Here is a 15,670-nt window from a genome sequence, read left to right on the forward strand (position 1 = left end):
AGGAAGTTGATGTGAGGGACTTTTTTGAACCTTAAGCATTCATTCAACAACCCTCTCCATGGCCATGGTCTCAATGGGAAGCGATCCCGTCTCAAGGAAGAGGGTGTAGGGCATTTGTTTCTTAACTTGTAGAAACTTTGTAAGAAAATGTTTCTGAACATTTTCAAAATCTTTACACATAGATTTAGGGATGCTACCGCCCCATACTTCCACCCTATAGAGAAGAACCGGTGTCACCAAAGTGTCGAAAAGATATTTCTTGAGGACCCAACACTTAATATCTCTAAGATTGCATGTGTTCTCAAATGCATAGTATGCTCGCTTACCCGTCTCTAAACGGCGTTTAGCACATTCATTCCATTTATGATTTGAAAGAGCTTCAAGGCCAAGATATTTGAAGCTTTCAAGTGGCTCATTGTTGTACATAATGCATGGTTTATCTCTTTTTTGGCTCTTCACAAGCATAATCTTTGTTTTAGAGCTATTGACACTTAATTTAATATGCATGCAAAAATTTCCAATGCCTTCATATGCTTTTGTGCATCTCCTAAATTATTTGCAAAAAGCACTACATCATCTGCATATAGCAAAAGCATAATCATAACATTCACAGTGGCAACTTCTTCAACACATTCTTACTTTACAAACTTGGTAATCATTTCTTCTAATTCATCAATGTATAGACCAAATAGTGTTGGTGAGAGTGGGCATCCTTGCTTAACATCAATAGTGCTTTTGAAAAAAATTGAAAGTCATATATGCACACAACATATAACCTTCTCATAATTTCAGGAAATTGCAAGCATATATTCACATGCGCCTTCAAAGATGCCCACAAGGTACCATATCAAAAGCTTTCTTGAAGTCTACAAAGCAACAAAATAAACCTTTACCTCTAAAACAACTTTCCTCCATTAATACTCTAAAGGTGACAAGGTGATCAATGGTGCTATGGTGTTTTCGAAAGCCAGCTTGTCCATAAGCTCTCTTACCATTTTTTTCAGCCCATGCAGTTATCTTTGATTCTATTATACACCCAAATAGTTTTGACATTAATGAGCGAACCATGATGGTTCGATAATTGTTTACATTGTTTACATCTCCACCTTTATGTAAAGGTTTGATCCAATTTGTAGTCCAATCGTACGTCATACCATGTTGCAATGCATCATTAAACATATCCCTTATCCATACATGTGCTTCCTTTCCCGTCCATTTGAGCATTTTAGCCTTTATACATTGAAGATTGCTTGCCTTTCGAGAGGCCAATTTCTTAAGTCCTATGCATATATCTTCAATTGTAAAGAAGGGAGACATATGTGAAAGAGAACCATAACACATCATCTTTTCGGCAAGAGATAACTCATATAAATTCTTACAATGCATAGACAAGTCGTGAAGAGTTAAGTCACCATAACTCTCAACACATTTCCCCTTTAGATTTCTCCAAAATTTAGCACATGCATGTGATTTCTCTTGCGTTTGGAGAAATTGTTGAGTAACTTCCCATATTCTTCTCTTTCTTTGAATAAGCCTTTTATACTCATGGAAATGCTTTTGGTAATTCTCTTTATCCTTAACTACATCTAAAACCATAAGGAACTTTCAAGCTTCACGACATTCTTTATCAAACCATTTTTACCTAAGTTTCTTGGTGCATTTCGAAGATGTGCAGTTGGTCGAAAAACAGTTGTTTGTACAGGAGAGAATGGCTTTCTTGAAAGCTTCCCATTTGCATTCTAGTGTGGCACTAGGTTGTATCTTTGTCATTTGTAACATATCCTCAACCATCTTAGAATACATGGGCACTCGCTTAAGGTTCATGTTCAAGTGCGGTTGTTTATTATCTTCAATGGCCTTATCACAATCAAACCTATGCATACATTTGAGGTCAATACATAAAGCCCTATGATCGGATTCTGGTGTCCATTCACCAAGTGAGACTTTATGTATAAGATCCAAAATACCTTCAGAAGGTAGTACATAGTAGTCAATCACACTATTTCCGTTGTGTTTTCAACATGTAAAACCATTAGTGTTGGGTCATAAGGAAATACCATTTGCAATAAGCAATCGGTACTATGGCACATTTGTAGGAGTAACTTCCCAAATTGGTCTGGAACTTTTTCATCGGTAGAAGAGCGGCTATACATTTGCATATCCTCTTGCATCCTTGAGATATGTGGCATAAAAGATTCTTGTGAATCAAGTTAGAAACTTCTTGTACGAGCATTCATGTCACCAAAGACAATAACTTCCCCTTGGGATTTGAAATAAGCAATATCATCTTCTAGATTGGCAAAAGGTTGATCTTTATCCAAACAAGCACAAAAGTTAGAATCTTGATGAGGAATGTAACATCCAACTATAAAAGTGGGCACATAATTAGGTGTTTCTATTTTGAGCCATATATAGCATTTATGTTCATCATTTTTTATGATTGACACATATTTCTCTATTTCCTTCTTAATCAAACATGTCACCCCTCATTGTCCTCTTGTTTGTCTTGGATTTTTCTCCCATATCAAAGAGTGTACATTATGGTTTCCTAAACCTTGTATCCTTTGAGTATCATGCTCCCATGTTTCAACAAGAAGTGCGATATCCGAGTTATCAGTGAACTCCTCTATGACAAATCCTGCATTCCATGGGTATCCATTGCAATTCCAAAAGCATAGTCGTAAAAGGCGTGGGTTAGACTCATAGGTCATGTGTCCCTATTTGCCTACATTTCCATCTTTAGGCACATGTCACGGATGAACAATTGGAAGATAAAGAGATGGGGAAGTCGATGAGAATGAGTAAGAATATCTATTCCATGATTGGTGTTGATTTCCTTGATGTTAACAAGGGAGATCAAACCCTTTTTATACATGTAGTGAAGCATGATAAGCATGCTCATGCCAAGTCTTACATACTATAATATCAAGCATACTAATTCTTGCATGCCAAGTCTTACATACTCAGTCTTCTATACTACTCTTTATGCAAAGGTTTAAAATCTAAAGTTTGTCTAGAAGAAATATATATATACAAGAATCTAAGGCTAAAATTCAAGTCGATGTTCATGACATTATCCTCCCCTTAAGCGCCGACTTCAAGAAGGTGCGGGTTTGTCAGGATATCGGAGATGAAAATCATGAACCACTTCTAGGGCATTGAGTAAATTTCTAGCAGGCTCCCATGTGGCCTCAGAGATGGGATATCCTTTCCACAAGACCAGATACTGGAGCTTCCCGTCGACTCTAGAATGGTTTCGACTTCATACTCATCCCTAGTCGCCAAAGCCATAGGGGGGGGTGACTCGATGCTTCTTCTTGGAATTGAGGATGGATGATAGAGCTCAAGAAGTGATGCATGGAAGACATTGTGAATTCGGTAGTGTGATGGAAGCACAAGACGGAAAGCCATAAGGTTGACTTTGTCAATGATGCGGAATAGACCCAACTTTTTGTAATCGAGTTTGTTGCATGGGCGAGTTGTTGGAATATGCCAACGTAATAGCTAGACCATGTCACCAACTTTAAAACCAGGTGCAGCCCGCCGATGTCGGTCAACATTCTCTTTGTGTCGTTCTTGAGCAATGGAGAGTTCTACGGATAGGTCATGATGCACTTCTTTCATCAGACGAGCTCATTCTTCAGTAGATGGATCTCAGAAGCAGTAGGGATAGCTATGCTAAAGCGTGGGTGGAACCCATAATTTGCGAAGAAGGGTGTTACGCTAGTTGATGTGTGGAGAGTATTGTTGTAGGCGAACTCAGCCATTGGAAGAAATTTGATCCAATCATCTTGTTGATAACTTATCATACATCGGAGATATTGCTTGAGGATTTGATTTACTCGTTCCGTTAGGCCGTATGTCTTAGGATGGAAGGCCGTTGAAAATTTTGTGGAAGTTCCAAGAGTCTGGAAGAGGCGTTTCTAGAAATGAGACATAAATTGGGCACCGTGATTAGAAATAATGCCATCTGGTAAACCGTGAAGGCGCACAATATTCGTTAACAATAGATCCGTTGTTTCCATCCTTGAAATTGCTTTAGAACATGGAATAAAATGTGCCATCTTTGTGAACCTATCAACCACCACCAATACTGAATTGAATCCCTCAATGTCGGGAAGGTCGGTGATAAAATCCGTCGAGATGGAGGCCCATGGCCTATTTGGAATTGGTAGAAGTTGAAGTAGACCGTAAGGACAATGATGTATTGCTTTGGCATGAGCACATGTATCACATGTTTTCACGAATTGTTTAACAAGTTTCGAAGGTTGTGGCCACCAATAACTTCTAGAGATTAACACCAAAGTTTTTGCAACACCAAAATGTCCAGTTCTTACGCATACGCTTCCGCACACGTATTCTTTTACATGGTATCAGAGTGCGAGGGTTGAGACTCCTCTGTAGCCAACATAAAAGCTTGCGATAAGATAGAGTTAAGTTGTTGTTTTTGGAAAGGATAAGACAGTAATATGGACAGAGGAATGGGAAGCTCGCTACCGATTGAGAAGCCCAACATGAGCAACTATGCATCTTGGTCATACAAGATGCACCCGTATCTGCTTGGTCATGGTTACTGGAGTTATGACGAAGGAGCTAATGATGCATCACCCGAATTGACACACAAAGATTTTTCGGCTTGGGAACAAGCGGCAAGCAGAGTTCTTTACTGCTTCGTGTCCTGTGTGAGCGACCAGCTCTTGAGCTACATTCGAGATGCTAAGACACCTAAGGACGTGTGGGCAAATCGCAAGAGGATTTTCGCTGCTAGCACAACGGCTAAGAAGCTGCAACTCAGACTGGAGCTCATCAATGTCTGACAGAAAAATTTGTCTGTGGCCAATTACACGACCCGAATCAAGGAGATCTGTGACTCTCTCACCTCCGTCAATGTGAACATTGAGGAGGAAGAAATGGTGTAGGTGTGTCTTGGTGGGTTAGCATCAAAGATCGGAGTGTTCCGGACAATGGTCTACACCAGGGAGATTACGTCTTCGTTCTTCAAGCTTCAGTCGATGTTGCTCGTGGAGGAAAATCTTGCGGGTGCGTCAACGAGTATGCACACCAACAACAAGATGTAGTACACGGAGGAAGATAAGCCCTATAGTCATGGCAGATAAGGTAAATCGGAAAGAATAGAACGTGCGGCATAATCGAAATGCCGGAAGTAATTCTGAACCCTCCAGAAGCAGGGGGAGTCACAACGGCGCCAGAAGCCGACAAGAGAAGGCCGCGACGGAATGCTGGTACTGTGGTAAGAAAGGCCACAGGGAGAGCGAGTGCTGGAAGAAGAGAGAGGACAAAGCCGAATCGAGTGGAAGAGACACGGGAAGGCGTCAGAAATCGCACTACGTCGACGGCTCTAAACGACCTGGAAATGGATCGGGCCCAGCCTTTGTAATGAAACGGGAAAAACAAGGAGTGGTCGAAATGGGAGACAACACTCCACATACCATCGAACATGTCGGAGAAGTTCCTCTTAGTCGCATTGGGCAGAAAGGGAAACTTATGAACGTATTGCAGATCCCGACAATAACCAAGAACCTGGTGTCGGTCGAACAAATCGTCGACTAGGGGCTGCAAGTTCGATTCACGCACCTCGGGTGCTACATCGAAGAGGAAGGCCAAGTCATTGCGCAAGGGCACCGTGAAGGGAGGATGTTCAACCTCGACACTAATGAAGCCGGAACCGCGTTGTTCACGAAAGGACAGAAGTTAGAGTCAGACATCGACCTGTGGCACAAGTGGTTCGGCCACGTTAACTTCCCACGGCCTCGCGAAATGCAGACAAAGAACATTGTTTTTGGCTTGCCAAAATTTCAAGGCCGTAATGGCCAAGTCTATGAAGCCTGCCAACTCAGGAAGCAGCACCGACTTGCATTCCCCAACGAGCGTAATCGTTGTCAAAATTCGCTGGATTTGATCCATTTGGATGTGTGGGGAATGGCGTGGCCGAGCGGAAGAATCGGACAATCGAAGAAGCGGCTAGGGCAATGCCGAAGTTTTACTGGGCTGAAGCCGTAAGGACGGCTATTTATTTGCAGAATCAAACTTCTGCTAATGGAGGAGTGTTGCCACACAAGTTGTATTACGGCAAGAAGCCGAACTTGGCACACTTGAGGATTTTCGGCAGCATTACGTATGTGCATGTGCCGAAGGAGAAATGGAGGAAGATGGACGCCAAAGCCAAGAAATATATCTTTGTCAGCTATTCAGACGAGCAAAAGGGGTATAAGTGATATAACCCCTGAACGAAGGAAGTTCGCGTAAGACGAGATGTCGCGTTCGACGAGTCCGCTTCGTGGTACTTGCCTTCACCTCCAATACCTCAAGACTCCATTCTGAATTCTGAAGAAGAGATCAATGAGGCTGAGATACCTCTGCATGATGATGATATCGGAGTCTAACAGAGAATCCGATCTCATTTCAGCTAAGTGGGACGAATGAGGAGTTGGGCCGAAATAGCCAACCAAATGAAGAGCCGGTGAGTAGTGGAGACTCGGCCATGTTGTTCCCGCGTATAGAACCAAGGGGACGGTTTATGCGTAAAGAAAAAGGGAAGAAGAAAATGTCGAACTATGATTTCGGTAGTGTCGAGTCAGATCGAAGAGAATCTGACTTCGGGCCAATTGAGAAGGAACCTCCACAGAAGGGGTTGAAATCGACCGAAAAGGTCGTGAAATCGGGTAATCACGAATTACGCCGATCTAACCGCCTAAAGAACCCTGTAAAGAGGTACATGGCACACCATTACGTGTACATGACATGAGTGGCGGAAGTGCGTGAGCCGGAGAGCTACGTAGAAGCGGTGAAAGACGCCAATTGGCGTGCCGCGATGGAGGAAGAGATGCGCCCTTTAACGGACAATGAGACTTGGGACCTGGTTGACGTACCAAAAGGTGTAAAGCCGATCGGATGTAGATGGGTGTATAAGGTGAAATACAACACCGATAGCTCCATCAACCGATATAAGGCCCGTTTGGTTGCGAAAGGCTATGCACAGAAGCACGACGTAGACTACGACGAGACCTTTGCACCAGTCGTAAAGATGACTACCGTGCGAGTTCTACTAGCCGTAGTTGTGGCAAAGGGGTGGCATCTACATCAGATGGATATAAAGAATGCGTTCTTGGAAGTTGATCTTGAGCAACAGGTGTACATGGTACAACCCCCCGGATTTCTATCCGAACAGAACACTTTGGCGGTCTACTAATTGAAGAAGGAGTTATATGGCCTCAAGCAAGCCCCGCGAACTTGGAACGCGAAGAATATGCAACAGGTGCGTAGAATGGGGTTTACGACGTCCAAATCAGACTCATCGTTATTCGTTTGGGAAGGTCGACATGGACCAGTTTGTCTTTTACTTTATGTTGATGATTTAGTCATCGTCGGTGCCGACCTAGAAGAAATATGCCGTATAAAGTCTCAGCTTGCAGCATCGTTCGAAATGAAGGATTTTGGCGATCTTCATTACTTCCTTGGGATTGAAGTGATCTGTTCCCCTGAAGGCATATTATTAGAGACATGTACTAAAGTAAGCATTAGATAAGGATAGATCTAGGTAGATAGAAAGAAAGGAGAGAGAGAAAGAAGGGTGCCGATCCACCTGACCACCCCTGAGCGAAGGGATCGAGACGGACTCGAGCCTCGATCTGCGTCCCATACCACCGCCGTGGCGTCGAGTCATACCTGGTGTTGGCGCGCTCGCTACAAGAGTTGACCTACCACAAGACAGAGTCTCGACGTAGTCAACAAGATAATCAAATGAGGGTAGCTAGGCCTCTATTTATAGCGATACCCAAGGCCCCCAGCCATGTTCACACTTGGCCTAATGGGTTGTCTCAATCCCGAGGATTTAAAAGTAATCCTCCCCTTCTTTACACTCTCATTTAACCCTCGCACTTATCCACGTGTATAGAATACTACGGTAAATTCTCACCACGAGATATTATATGGTCATGCCCGTAACACATATTGATCAGTCAGTGTCATTACACGTTGAATATACTCTTCGAGTTCAGGATGGCAGATTGTAAGCCCATCTCGACCCCTCTAGATAGAAACGTAAAGCTTCATCGAGATTCGGGAAAGGCGTGCGACCCAACATGGTTTTAACAGATTGTCGGAAGCCTCATCTACTTGACGATCACTCGGACGGACCTTAGCTATCCGGTCGGAATGATCAGTCAATTTAAGTTGGGAAGTGCGGCGATTGCATGGAGCAGTAAGAAGCAGCCAACAGTAGCACTGTCGAGCACAGAGGCCAAATATCGAGGGGCGACTATCGCTACGTGCGAAGTCATTTGGCTGAAACGGCTATTACGGGATCTACACGTAGAGGTGTCCGATCCAACAACGATCTACTGCAACAACCTCAATAGCATCCACCTTGCGAAGAACCCTATGTTCCACGCCAGGACCAAGCAAATTGAGGTGCATTATCATTTCATCTGCGAGCTTGTCCTTTTTGGTGAAGTCGAATTGGCGTATGTTCTGACGGGTCGACAGGTTGCCAACATCTTCACCAAGCCCCTTGATCTCAACAAGTTATGACATTTCTCGATTGAGCTGGGTTTGCATCACCTCGACACGCCAAACTTGAGGGGGAGATAGGAACAAGAACAGGTGCGTGTAAGGAGCGGAAGTGACTGCTATGCCGAAACGGATGAAATTCGATTTCGGGCCTGTTGAAGAAGCCGAAGAAGAAGGCAACAAGGGCCGTAATCACAAGAAAGAGCTGAAGACAGCCAGACAAAGTACAACCAAGAAGGGTATAAAGGCCAAGACCAAGACATGGTCTGATGTTGTCAAGGGCCTAAAGACAGAAGACGAATTGGAGACAACCAATTCGAGTGAAAGTGGAATTGAATCAGAAGAGACCGATTTAATCGAAATGTTAGATTTGGATATTATGAATCGACTGAGGGACAAGTGGAGGAAAGGGCAGCGAAAAAGGTGTCAACATCGCGACATCAAGGGAGCTGAGAAGGGCTGCATGAGTAGACAAGCCGACCGGAAGGGTCGAAGCGCACGGAATCGAATGGATCGAGGAACGCGAGCGAGGCATGAAGCCAGGAGAGGCCACAGCGAAGATCCGGAAAAGCAGAAGGAACCTCGAGTTGAGCTTGAGGGGGAGTGTTGAGAGACAAGCTCAACATTGGGTGCGTTGTCGTGAGAATCTGTCACTATGTGCGGATCGCGATGCGGAACCGCCGGGGTTCTGGACTAGAAGGAATTAGTACGCACATGCACAACACAAGCAAGATTCACATATAAGACAAATAGATGAGAGGAAACATTTGTTTATTGCAAAAGAAATCGATTCTTTATAAACTTAGAATCATGTTACAATGGATTGGATATGAATATAAAAGATCATTCTTAAAAAAGAAAGGAGCCAACAACCATGTAAGGAGTGGTCCGATATGAATAAGAGAGATTATTCTTGAAAGGAAGGAGCCAACCACCATGTAAGGAGTGGTCCGATATCAATATGAGAGAGATTTCTTCCCCAAGCAATGGGAGAGAGAAGAAGAAGGGAAAAAAACAATAGAGGGAAAAAATGGAACATATATCGAGCTCTTTGTTGATCCTCCTCCCCAATATTACTTTGCATGTCCACTTTTAGTTGCATGGCCTCTACTTTTAGTTGCATGCTTCCATTTTTAGTTGAATGCCTTTTACTTTTAGTTGAACATATATCGAGCTCTTTGTTGATCCTCCTCCCCAATGTTACTTTGCATGTCCACTTTTAGTTGCATGGCCTCTACTTTTAGTTGCATGGCCTTGGCTTTTAGTTGCATGTGACCATCTGTATAATTCGGCCAAATGACCCAGTCATCCATAAAGTTTAGCCCGTGCGCAATCCGTATGTGCATCGCAACCAAAGTAGACACGTCCGTGCACAAAAGTCCTGACCGCGCAGTGTACGCATCCACGCACGCGTGCAACGTAAAACCGTACACAAAATATGGCCGTAGTGGTGTTTAAACCGAAAGGCTGTTAGAACGTTATTCCTCGTAAGGAATAGTTTTGGCAGTTAGTGTAGAAGGCTCATTTATGAGTGGTCAAATACTGTCAATACTTGTGTCAGCCCAATAGTCGGGGCTTGTATAAAAGGTGCTCACTGAGCACGAAGTAGATACATAGAGAACATATAGAGAATTGTTTTGAATATAGTTATGGTTTCTACTCTCTCTCTCTCTCTCTCCCCCTCTCTTTCTTTGTGATTTTTGCATTTTACTGAACTGTTGTACTACCGAACTGTGTACTCTGTGTTCTTACGCATACACTTCCGCACACGTATTCTTTTACAGGAAGGTTGACCATCATGCTTGCCTCTGGTTCAAAATGAGTAATGGTGAAGTAGACAAGGTTCTTGTGATCAGTCACCACCTGGACACAATGTTGGGCGCTCACCAAGTAAGGACACCATTCTTCAAAGGCGGCAATAATGGCGAAGAGTTCTTTGTCATAAACTAGGTAGTTGATCTCAGAGGGTGTGAACTTCCGAGAATAAAAGGCAACAGGATGAAGGATCCCATTGTTATCTGATTGAGAGAGAATGGCACCGATGGCGAAGTCAGAGGCATCTGTTTCGATCGTAAATGGTTTGGTCAGATCTGAGTGTAGAAGTACTGGAGCCGAGGCAAAAGCTTTCTTTAGTGTCTCGAATGCCAATTGGGTTGTAGGAGTCCAACAAAAAGGAGAATCCTTCTGAGTGAGTGATATAAGGGGTTGCGCCAATGTAGAGAATCCTTTAGTGAATCAACGATAGAAGTTGGGAAAACCCAAAAACGATTGCACATCCTTGACCCTGGTGGGAACTTCCCACTCTTGAACTGTTGCGACTTTCTTCTTGTCCATAGTGAGACCATCAGATGAAATAACATACTTGAGGAATTCAATTGAGGTTTAATCAAACTCACACTTCTTAGGTTTTGCATAAAGTCCATGTTCCCGAAGTTTGGACAGGATAAGTCGGATGTGCTTGGTGTGCTCTATGTAGTCCTATGAGAAGATAAGTATGTCGTTGAGATAGATGACCACAAATTGGTCCAGATATTCTCGGAAGATATCATTCATCATATGTTGAAAAATTGCAGGAGCGTTTATGAGACCAAATGGCATTACCGTGTATTCAAAATGCTCGTACCTGGTTCGAAATGTCGTTTTCCACTCATCTCTAGGCTTGATACGCACCGAGTTGTAGGCACCTCTGGGATTAGAGGTAGTGGATAACGGTTTCCAATAGTGACTCGATTGAGCCGGCGATAGTCGATACATAAGCGTAACGTTCCATCTTTCTTTTGGACAAATAGGATAGGAGAGCCAGCTGGAGATTTTGAGTGACGAATGAATTCCTTTGTGAGATTCTCTTCAATGTATATTTTGAGGGCCTTGAGTTTAGGTTCAGATAACCCATAGATAGGGCCAAAAGGAGGCAAAACACCATCTTTCAAGTCAATTGGACAATCGTATGGGCGATGTCCAAGCAGACGATCAACATTTTTCTTCTCAAATACATCAAAGAAGTCATTGTATTTTGATGGAAAAGAGCTAGTACATAGGGCAATGTTTGGAGTGGACATGACCACCATGTCCCTAGAATTAGAAATGGATGCAATCAACACTGTATCACTTACCCGAGCAAGAGTGGAAACTATTTCCGAGGCCAAAGTAGGAGTAACTATCAATGTTGTTTCTATTGGAGTAACCGTTGACACGGTACTCGCGGAAGAGGAAATGGGAGCGACCACTAACTTGGTCCTCACCGGAGCTGAAATGGGAGTTGCCTCCAAAACATGAGTGGGAGCAACCGTTGATGTGGTTCTCACTAGAGCAGAAACGGGAATTGGAGCGACCGCTAACGTGGTCCTCACCGGATCAGAAATGGGAGATGCCTCGGAAACATGAGTCGGACCAACCGTTGACACGGTAACCAGAGTAGAAATGGGAATTGGAGCAACCGTTGATGTGGTCCTCGCCAGAGTAGGCGTCCAAACAAATGGCAGAGCATTGGCTCGAAGAAGAGTGGAAGCAATCGCTTGTGGGCGAGAATTCGAGGTGAAGTTGAGGGAGCGAGATCGCTAATCCACGATTGGATTGTGAGTCTCGAGCCATGAAAACCCCAAGATGATAGGATGTCGAAGTGATGTGATGAGGTTAAAAATGATTTCTTCCTGGTGGCCTCCTATGTGGAGACTCAAGGGAATTGTTATATCTGTGATTGCACCAGAAGAGAGTGTTCGACCGTCGATCACTTCAATTGGAATCGGGATAGTTATTTTATTGCTTGGAATGTTGTGTGTCCGTGCAAACATGATATCAATAAAGCACGACATAGCCCCAGAATCCAACAAAGCTTTTGTCTTCAGAGTGGTAGAACCAAACTGAAGAATAATCGGAAGCGTGAAGGTTGTTGTCGAGGCAGTTGGTTGATTGGGCCCTTGACACAATTGTCGACTCTTGTGGTCCAGATGCACAACCCCTACTACAACTGGACATTGGAGTTTTCCTGTTGACAGAAAATGTCAACCCCATCCACACGATGGGGTGTTTGACGGGGTCCCTTTTTTGGACAAGAGCGATCAAATGGTCGGGGCCGCCACCATAGAGACATAAATTGTTGGCCCGTCGATGTTGTCGTTGTGCGTTTGTCAATGGTCGGTAGCGAACTCGATCGATCTTCATTGGGTCCACACGATGGGGTGTTTGACGTGGTCCCTTTTTTGGACAAGAGCGATCAAATGGTCGGGGCCGCCACCATAGAGACATAAATTGTTGGCCCGTCGATGTTGTCGTTGCGCGTTTGTCAATGGTCGGTAGCGAACTTGATCGATCTCCATTGGGGAGCTAGAATCTATGGCGGGAGTTGAAGATGAAGTGGAGGATGACATGGGAATCAAGGCCGTCGACCACGGTAGGTGTCATGATATGGTAAGACTCAAACCCATGACCTTATGATATATGGGTTGAGCTCTTGACCATTATACCATCTATTGTAATACATAGGATATTATTTTCATTTAAGTTTTATTATAGGAAATTAATGTATATTCCAGATTTCTTTGGAACATTCTAGAAGCTTCAGAATTACTCTTGAGAACACTATAAAAGAGGGCACTAGGCATTATGTTGAACCAAATTGGTTCAACGCCAGTCTTAAGCCTCATACCCATCTTGTACTTACCCTTCCTATAATATATCATCTGTTATCATCATCTCTCTCTCTCTCATCCTCACTATCTCTCTCTCTCTCCCCCCTCTTCTCTTTTCTCTCTCTCGGGAGTCTTACGCAGTCCCGTCCTCTTAGTACTAATAGTACTTCCCTTCTCTAGTACTAATTCTCTCTCTGTTTTAGTACTATTCCTAACAGTAGGTGACTTCGTGTAGCAGTTGGCCAAGGTGGATGGATCCGGTGAGGACGTTCCTCTTGCCGAAACTCAAAGAGACGGTTATCACACTGCACAGCTTGGGAAATAGCCTCATTCAAAGATGTGGGATCAGGAAAATTAAGCAAAATATTTTTTATCTCACCTCGTAATCCTCGACGAAATTGATCGAGGAGGGCCTGTCCTTCCCATTCGACATCGCACGCAAGCTGACGAAATTCAGATGCATAGATTGATGCCACACATTCTCCTTGTTGTAGTGCATATAATTTGTTGAGTGCAACTCGTCGTTTGTCGGTCTCCCCGAAAGTTGCTTTGAATTCGGTAAGAAATGCATGGAAGTCGTAATCCTCGACGGAATTGATCGAGGAGGGCCTGTCCATCCCATTCGACATCGCACGCAAGCTGACGAATTTCAGATGCATAGATTGATGCCACACGTTCTCCTTGTTGTAGTGCATATAATTTGTTGAGTGCAACTCGTCGTTTGTCGGTCTCCCCGAAAGTTGCTTTGAATTCGGTAAGAAATGCATGGAAGTCGGTCAAGAGGGGCGAAGAGGTCTCCACCAGAGGGGCAAACCAAGCTTGGGCTTGTCCTGTCAGCAATATGCCGATGAGCCTGACTCGTCGATAGTCATCAGAATAGCGTCGGGGCTGAAGGCGAATAATAAGGCGGATCTTGTTGATGAAGCCTCTTAACTGTGACCTTGTTCCATCGAATTTATCTGGCAAGCTAACATTGGGTTCTGTCGTAGAAGGGTCAATAATCGGGTGAGGTATGACAGTTGTGGCTGCCTGAAGTTCTTGGATGGAGTTTCGCAAGTTGGCATTCTCATGTTGGAGTTGTTCCAAGACCGCCAAAATTTGCTTAAGGTTACTAGATGATTCTGACATGATAGTGTATTGAGAATGAAGAAAAAGAATGAAGGAAATCAATATGTCACGGATGAACAATTGGAAGATAAAGAGATGGGGAAGTTGATGACAATGAGTAAGAATATCTATTGTATGACTGATGTTGATTTCCTTGATGTTAACAAGGGAGATCAACCCTTTTTATACATGTGGTGAAGCATGATAAGCATGCTCATGCCAATTCTTACATACTATAATATCAAGCATACTAATTCTTGCATGGCAAGTCTTATATACCCAGTCTTACATACTCAGTCTTATATACCTCTCTTTATACAAAGGTTTAAAATCTAAAGTTTGTCTAGGAGAAATATATATATACAAGAACCTAAGGCTAAAATTCAAGTCAATGTTTATGACAGCACATCCTTAACCTTATTTTTCAATCTTTCTTCATATGCTTTACGAGGAGCATTTTGTTATGAGATAGTACGATATTCATTCACAAAGCATTGTGTACCTTTGAGGTATACCTTTGAGATATTCAATCTTGGAACTTGTATAAATACTTGTAACCTCCTTCAAGGTCCCTTTCAAGGGATTCAACGCCAGTCGTTGACACATCAATCTAGTATTCTTGTAATCTAGTAATTTGCAGTTGGTGTGTCCATGACAGTTTGAATCCCTTCCAACTAGAAGCATCACTCGTCATTGTCATCACCCTTGCTTCTAGAGTTACCATAGTCATAGTTGTTCCTTCTAGAGACGTTTCCTCATCATCATTGTCTTCACTGCCTCTCTTCGACATCAGCATTTTTTAGCACCTCTTGTTGTCTTCATCAACGCTACGTCACCCAACCTTCATCGTCATCAACACTACTTTTCATGGTCTTTCATTATCGTCATTGTTCTGCCCTCTTCATTGTCATTGTCATCATCTATAGGTATCATTTTGCTTCACGATTTTGGGAGGGATTGATTTTCGATCGCTCACCTTCACTGTTCCGGTGAGGGTTACAATCGCTCACTTTCCTCGTGGGGATCGAATCATTGTTCGCTTGCACTCCATTTTCATTTCGGTTCAAGTTTCACTCCACTTTCCTTTGGCAAGGATTGATTTTGATTGCTCACCTTCATAGTTCTAGTAGGGGTTACAACCGCTCACTTTCTTGGTGGGGATCGAATCATTGCTCGCTTGCACTCCATTTTCATTTTGGTTCACATTTCACTCCACTTTCTTTTGATGAGGATTAATTTCAATCGCTCACCTTCTAGTTCCGGTGGGGGTTACAACCGCTCACTTTCCTAGTGGGGATTGCATCTTTTTCTCGTTAGTGCTCCTGTTTGTGCTGTGTTTTGGGTCAACCTCGACTATTTACCCTCTCATGATAGAAGAAGTCGAGTCAAATGCATCACCTACACTC

The 15,670-nt window shown here is 43.4% G+C and overlaps 2 protein-coding genes and 1 pseudogene across 2 annotated transcripts; all 3 read right to left on the bottom strand.

Annotated features, from left to right (window-relative positions):
- Nucleotides 1–866: 866 nt before the first annotated feature.
- Nucleotides 867–2,711, bottom strand: LOC147860170 (uncharacterized; annotated as a pseudogene).
- A 7,525-nt stretch (nt 2,712–10,236) lies between these two features.
- LOC147860171 (uncharacterized) lies at nt 10,237–11,597 on the bottom strand. The gene is made up of 2 exons (XM_087324083.1): nt 11,153–11,597; nt 10,237–10,754 (listed from the first exon to the last, which is right to left on the bottom strand). Exons 1-2 carry the CDS (start codon nt 11,595–11,597, stop codon nt 10,237–10,239), a joined length of 963 nt encoding a protein of 320 aa, XP_087180209.1.
- Nucleotides 11,598–13,610: 2,013 nt separating this feature from the next.
- LOC147860172 (uncharacterized) lies at nt 13,611–14,285 on the bottom strand. The gene has a single exon (XM_087324084.1). It carries the CDS (start codon nt 14,283–14,285, stop codon nt 13,611–13,613), a length of 675 nt encoding a protein of 224 aa, XP_087180210.1.
- Between the last annotated feature and the right edge of the window lie 1,385 nt (nt 14,286–15,670).

Source organism: Azolla caroliniana, unplaced genomic scaffold, assembly GCF_043228905.1.
Source record: "Azolla caroliniana isolate FFs.n. ecotype wild unplaced genomic scaffold, voAzoCaro1.0.p SCAF_9, whole genome shotgun sequence".
Taxonomy (NCBI): Eukaryota; Viridiplantae; Streptophyta; class Polypodiopsida; order Salviniales; family Salviniaceae; genus Azolla; species Azolla caroliniana.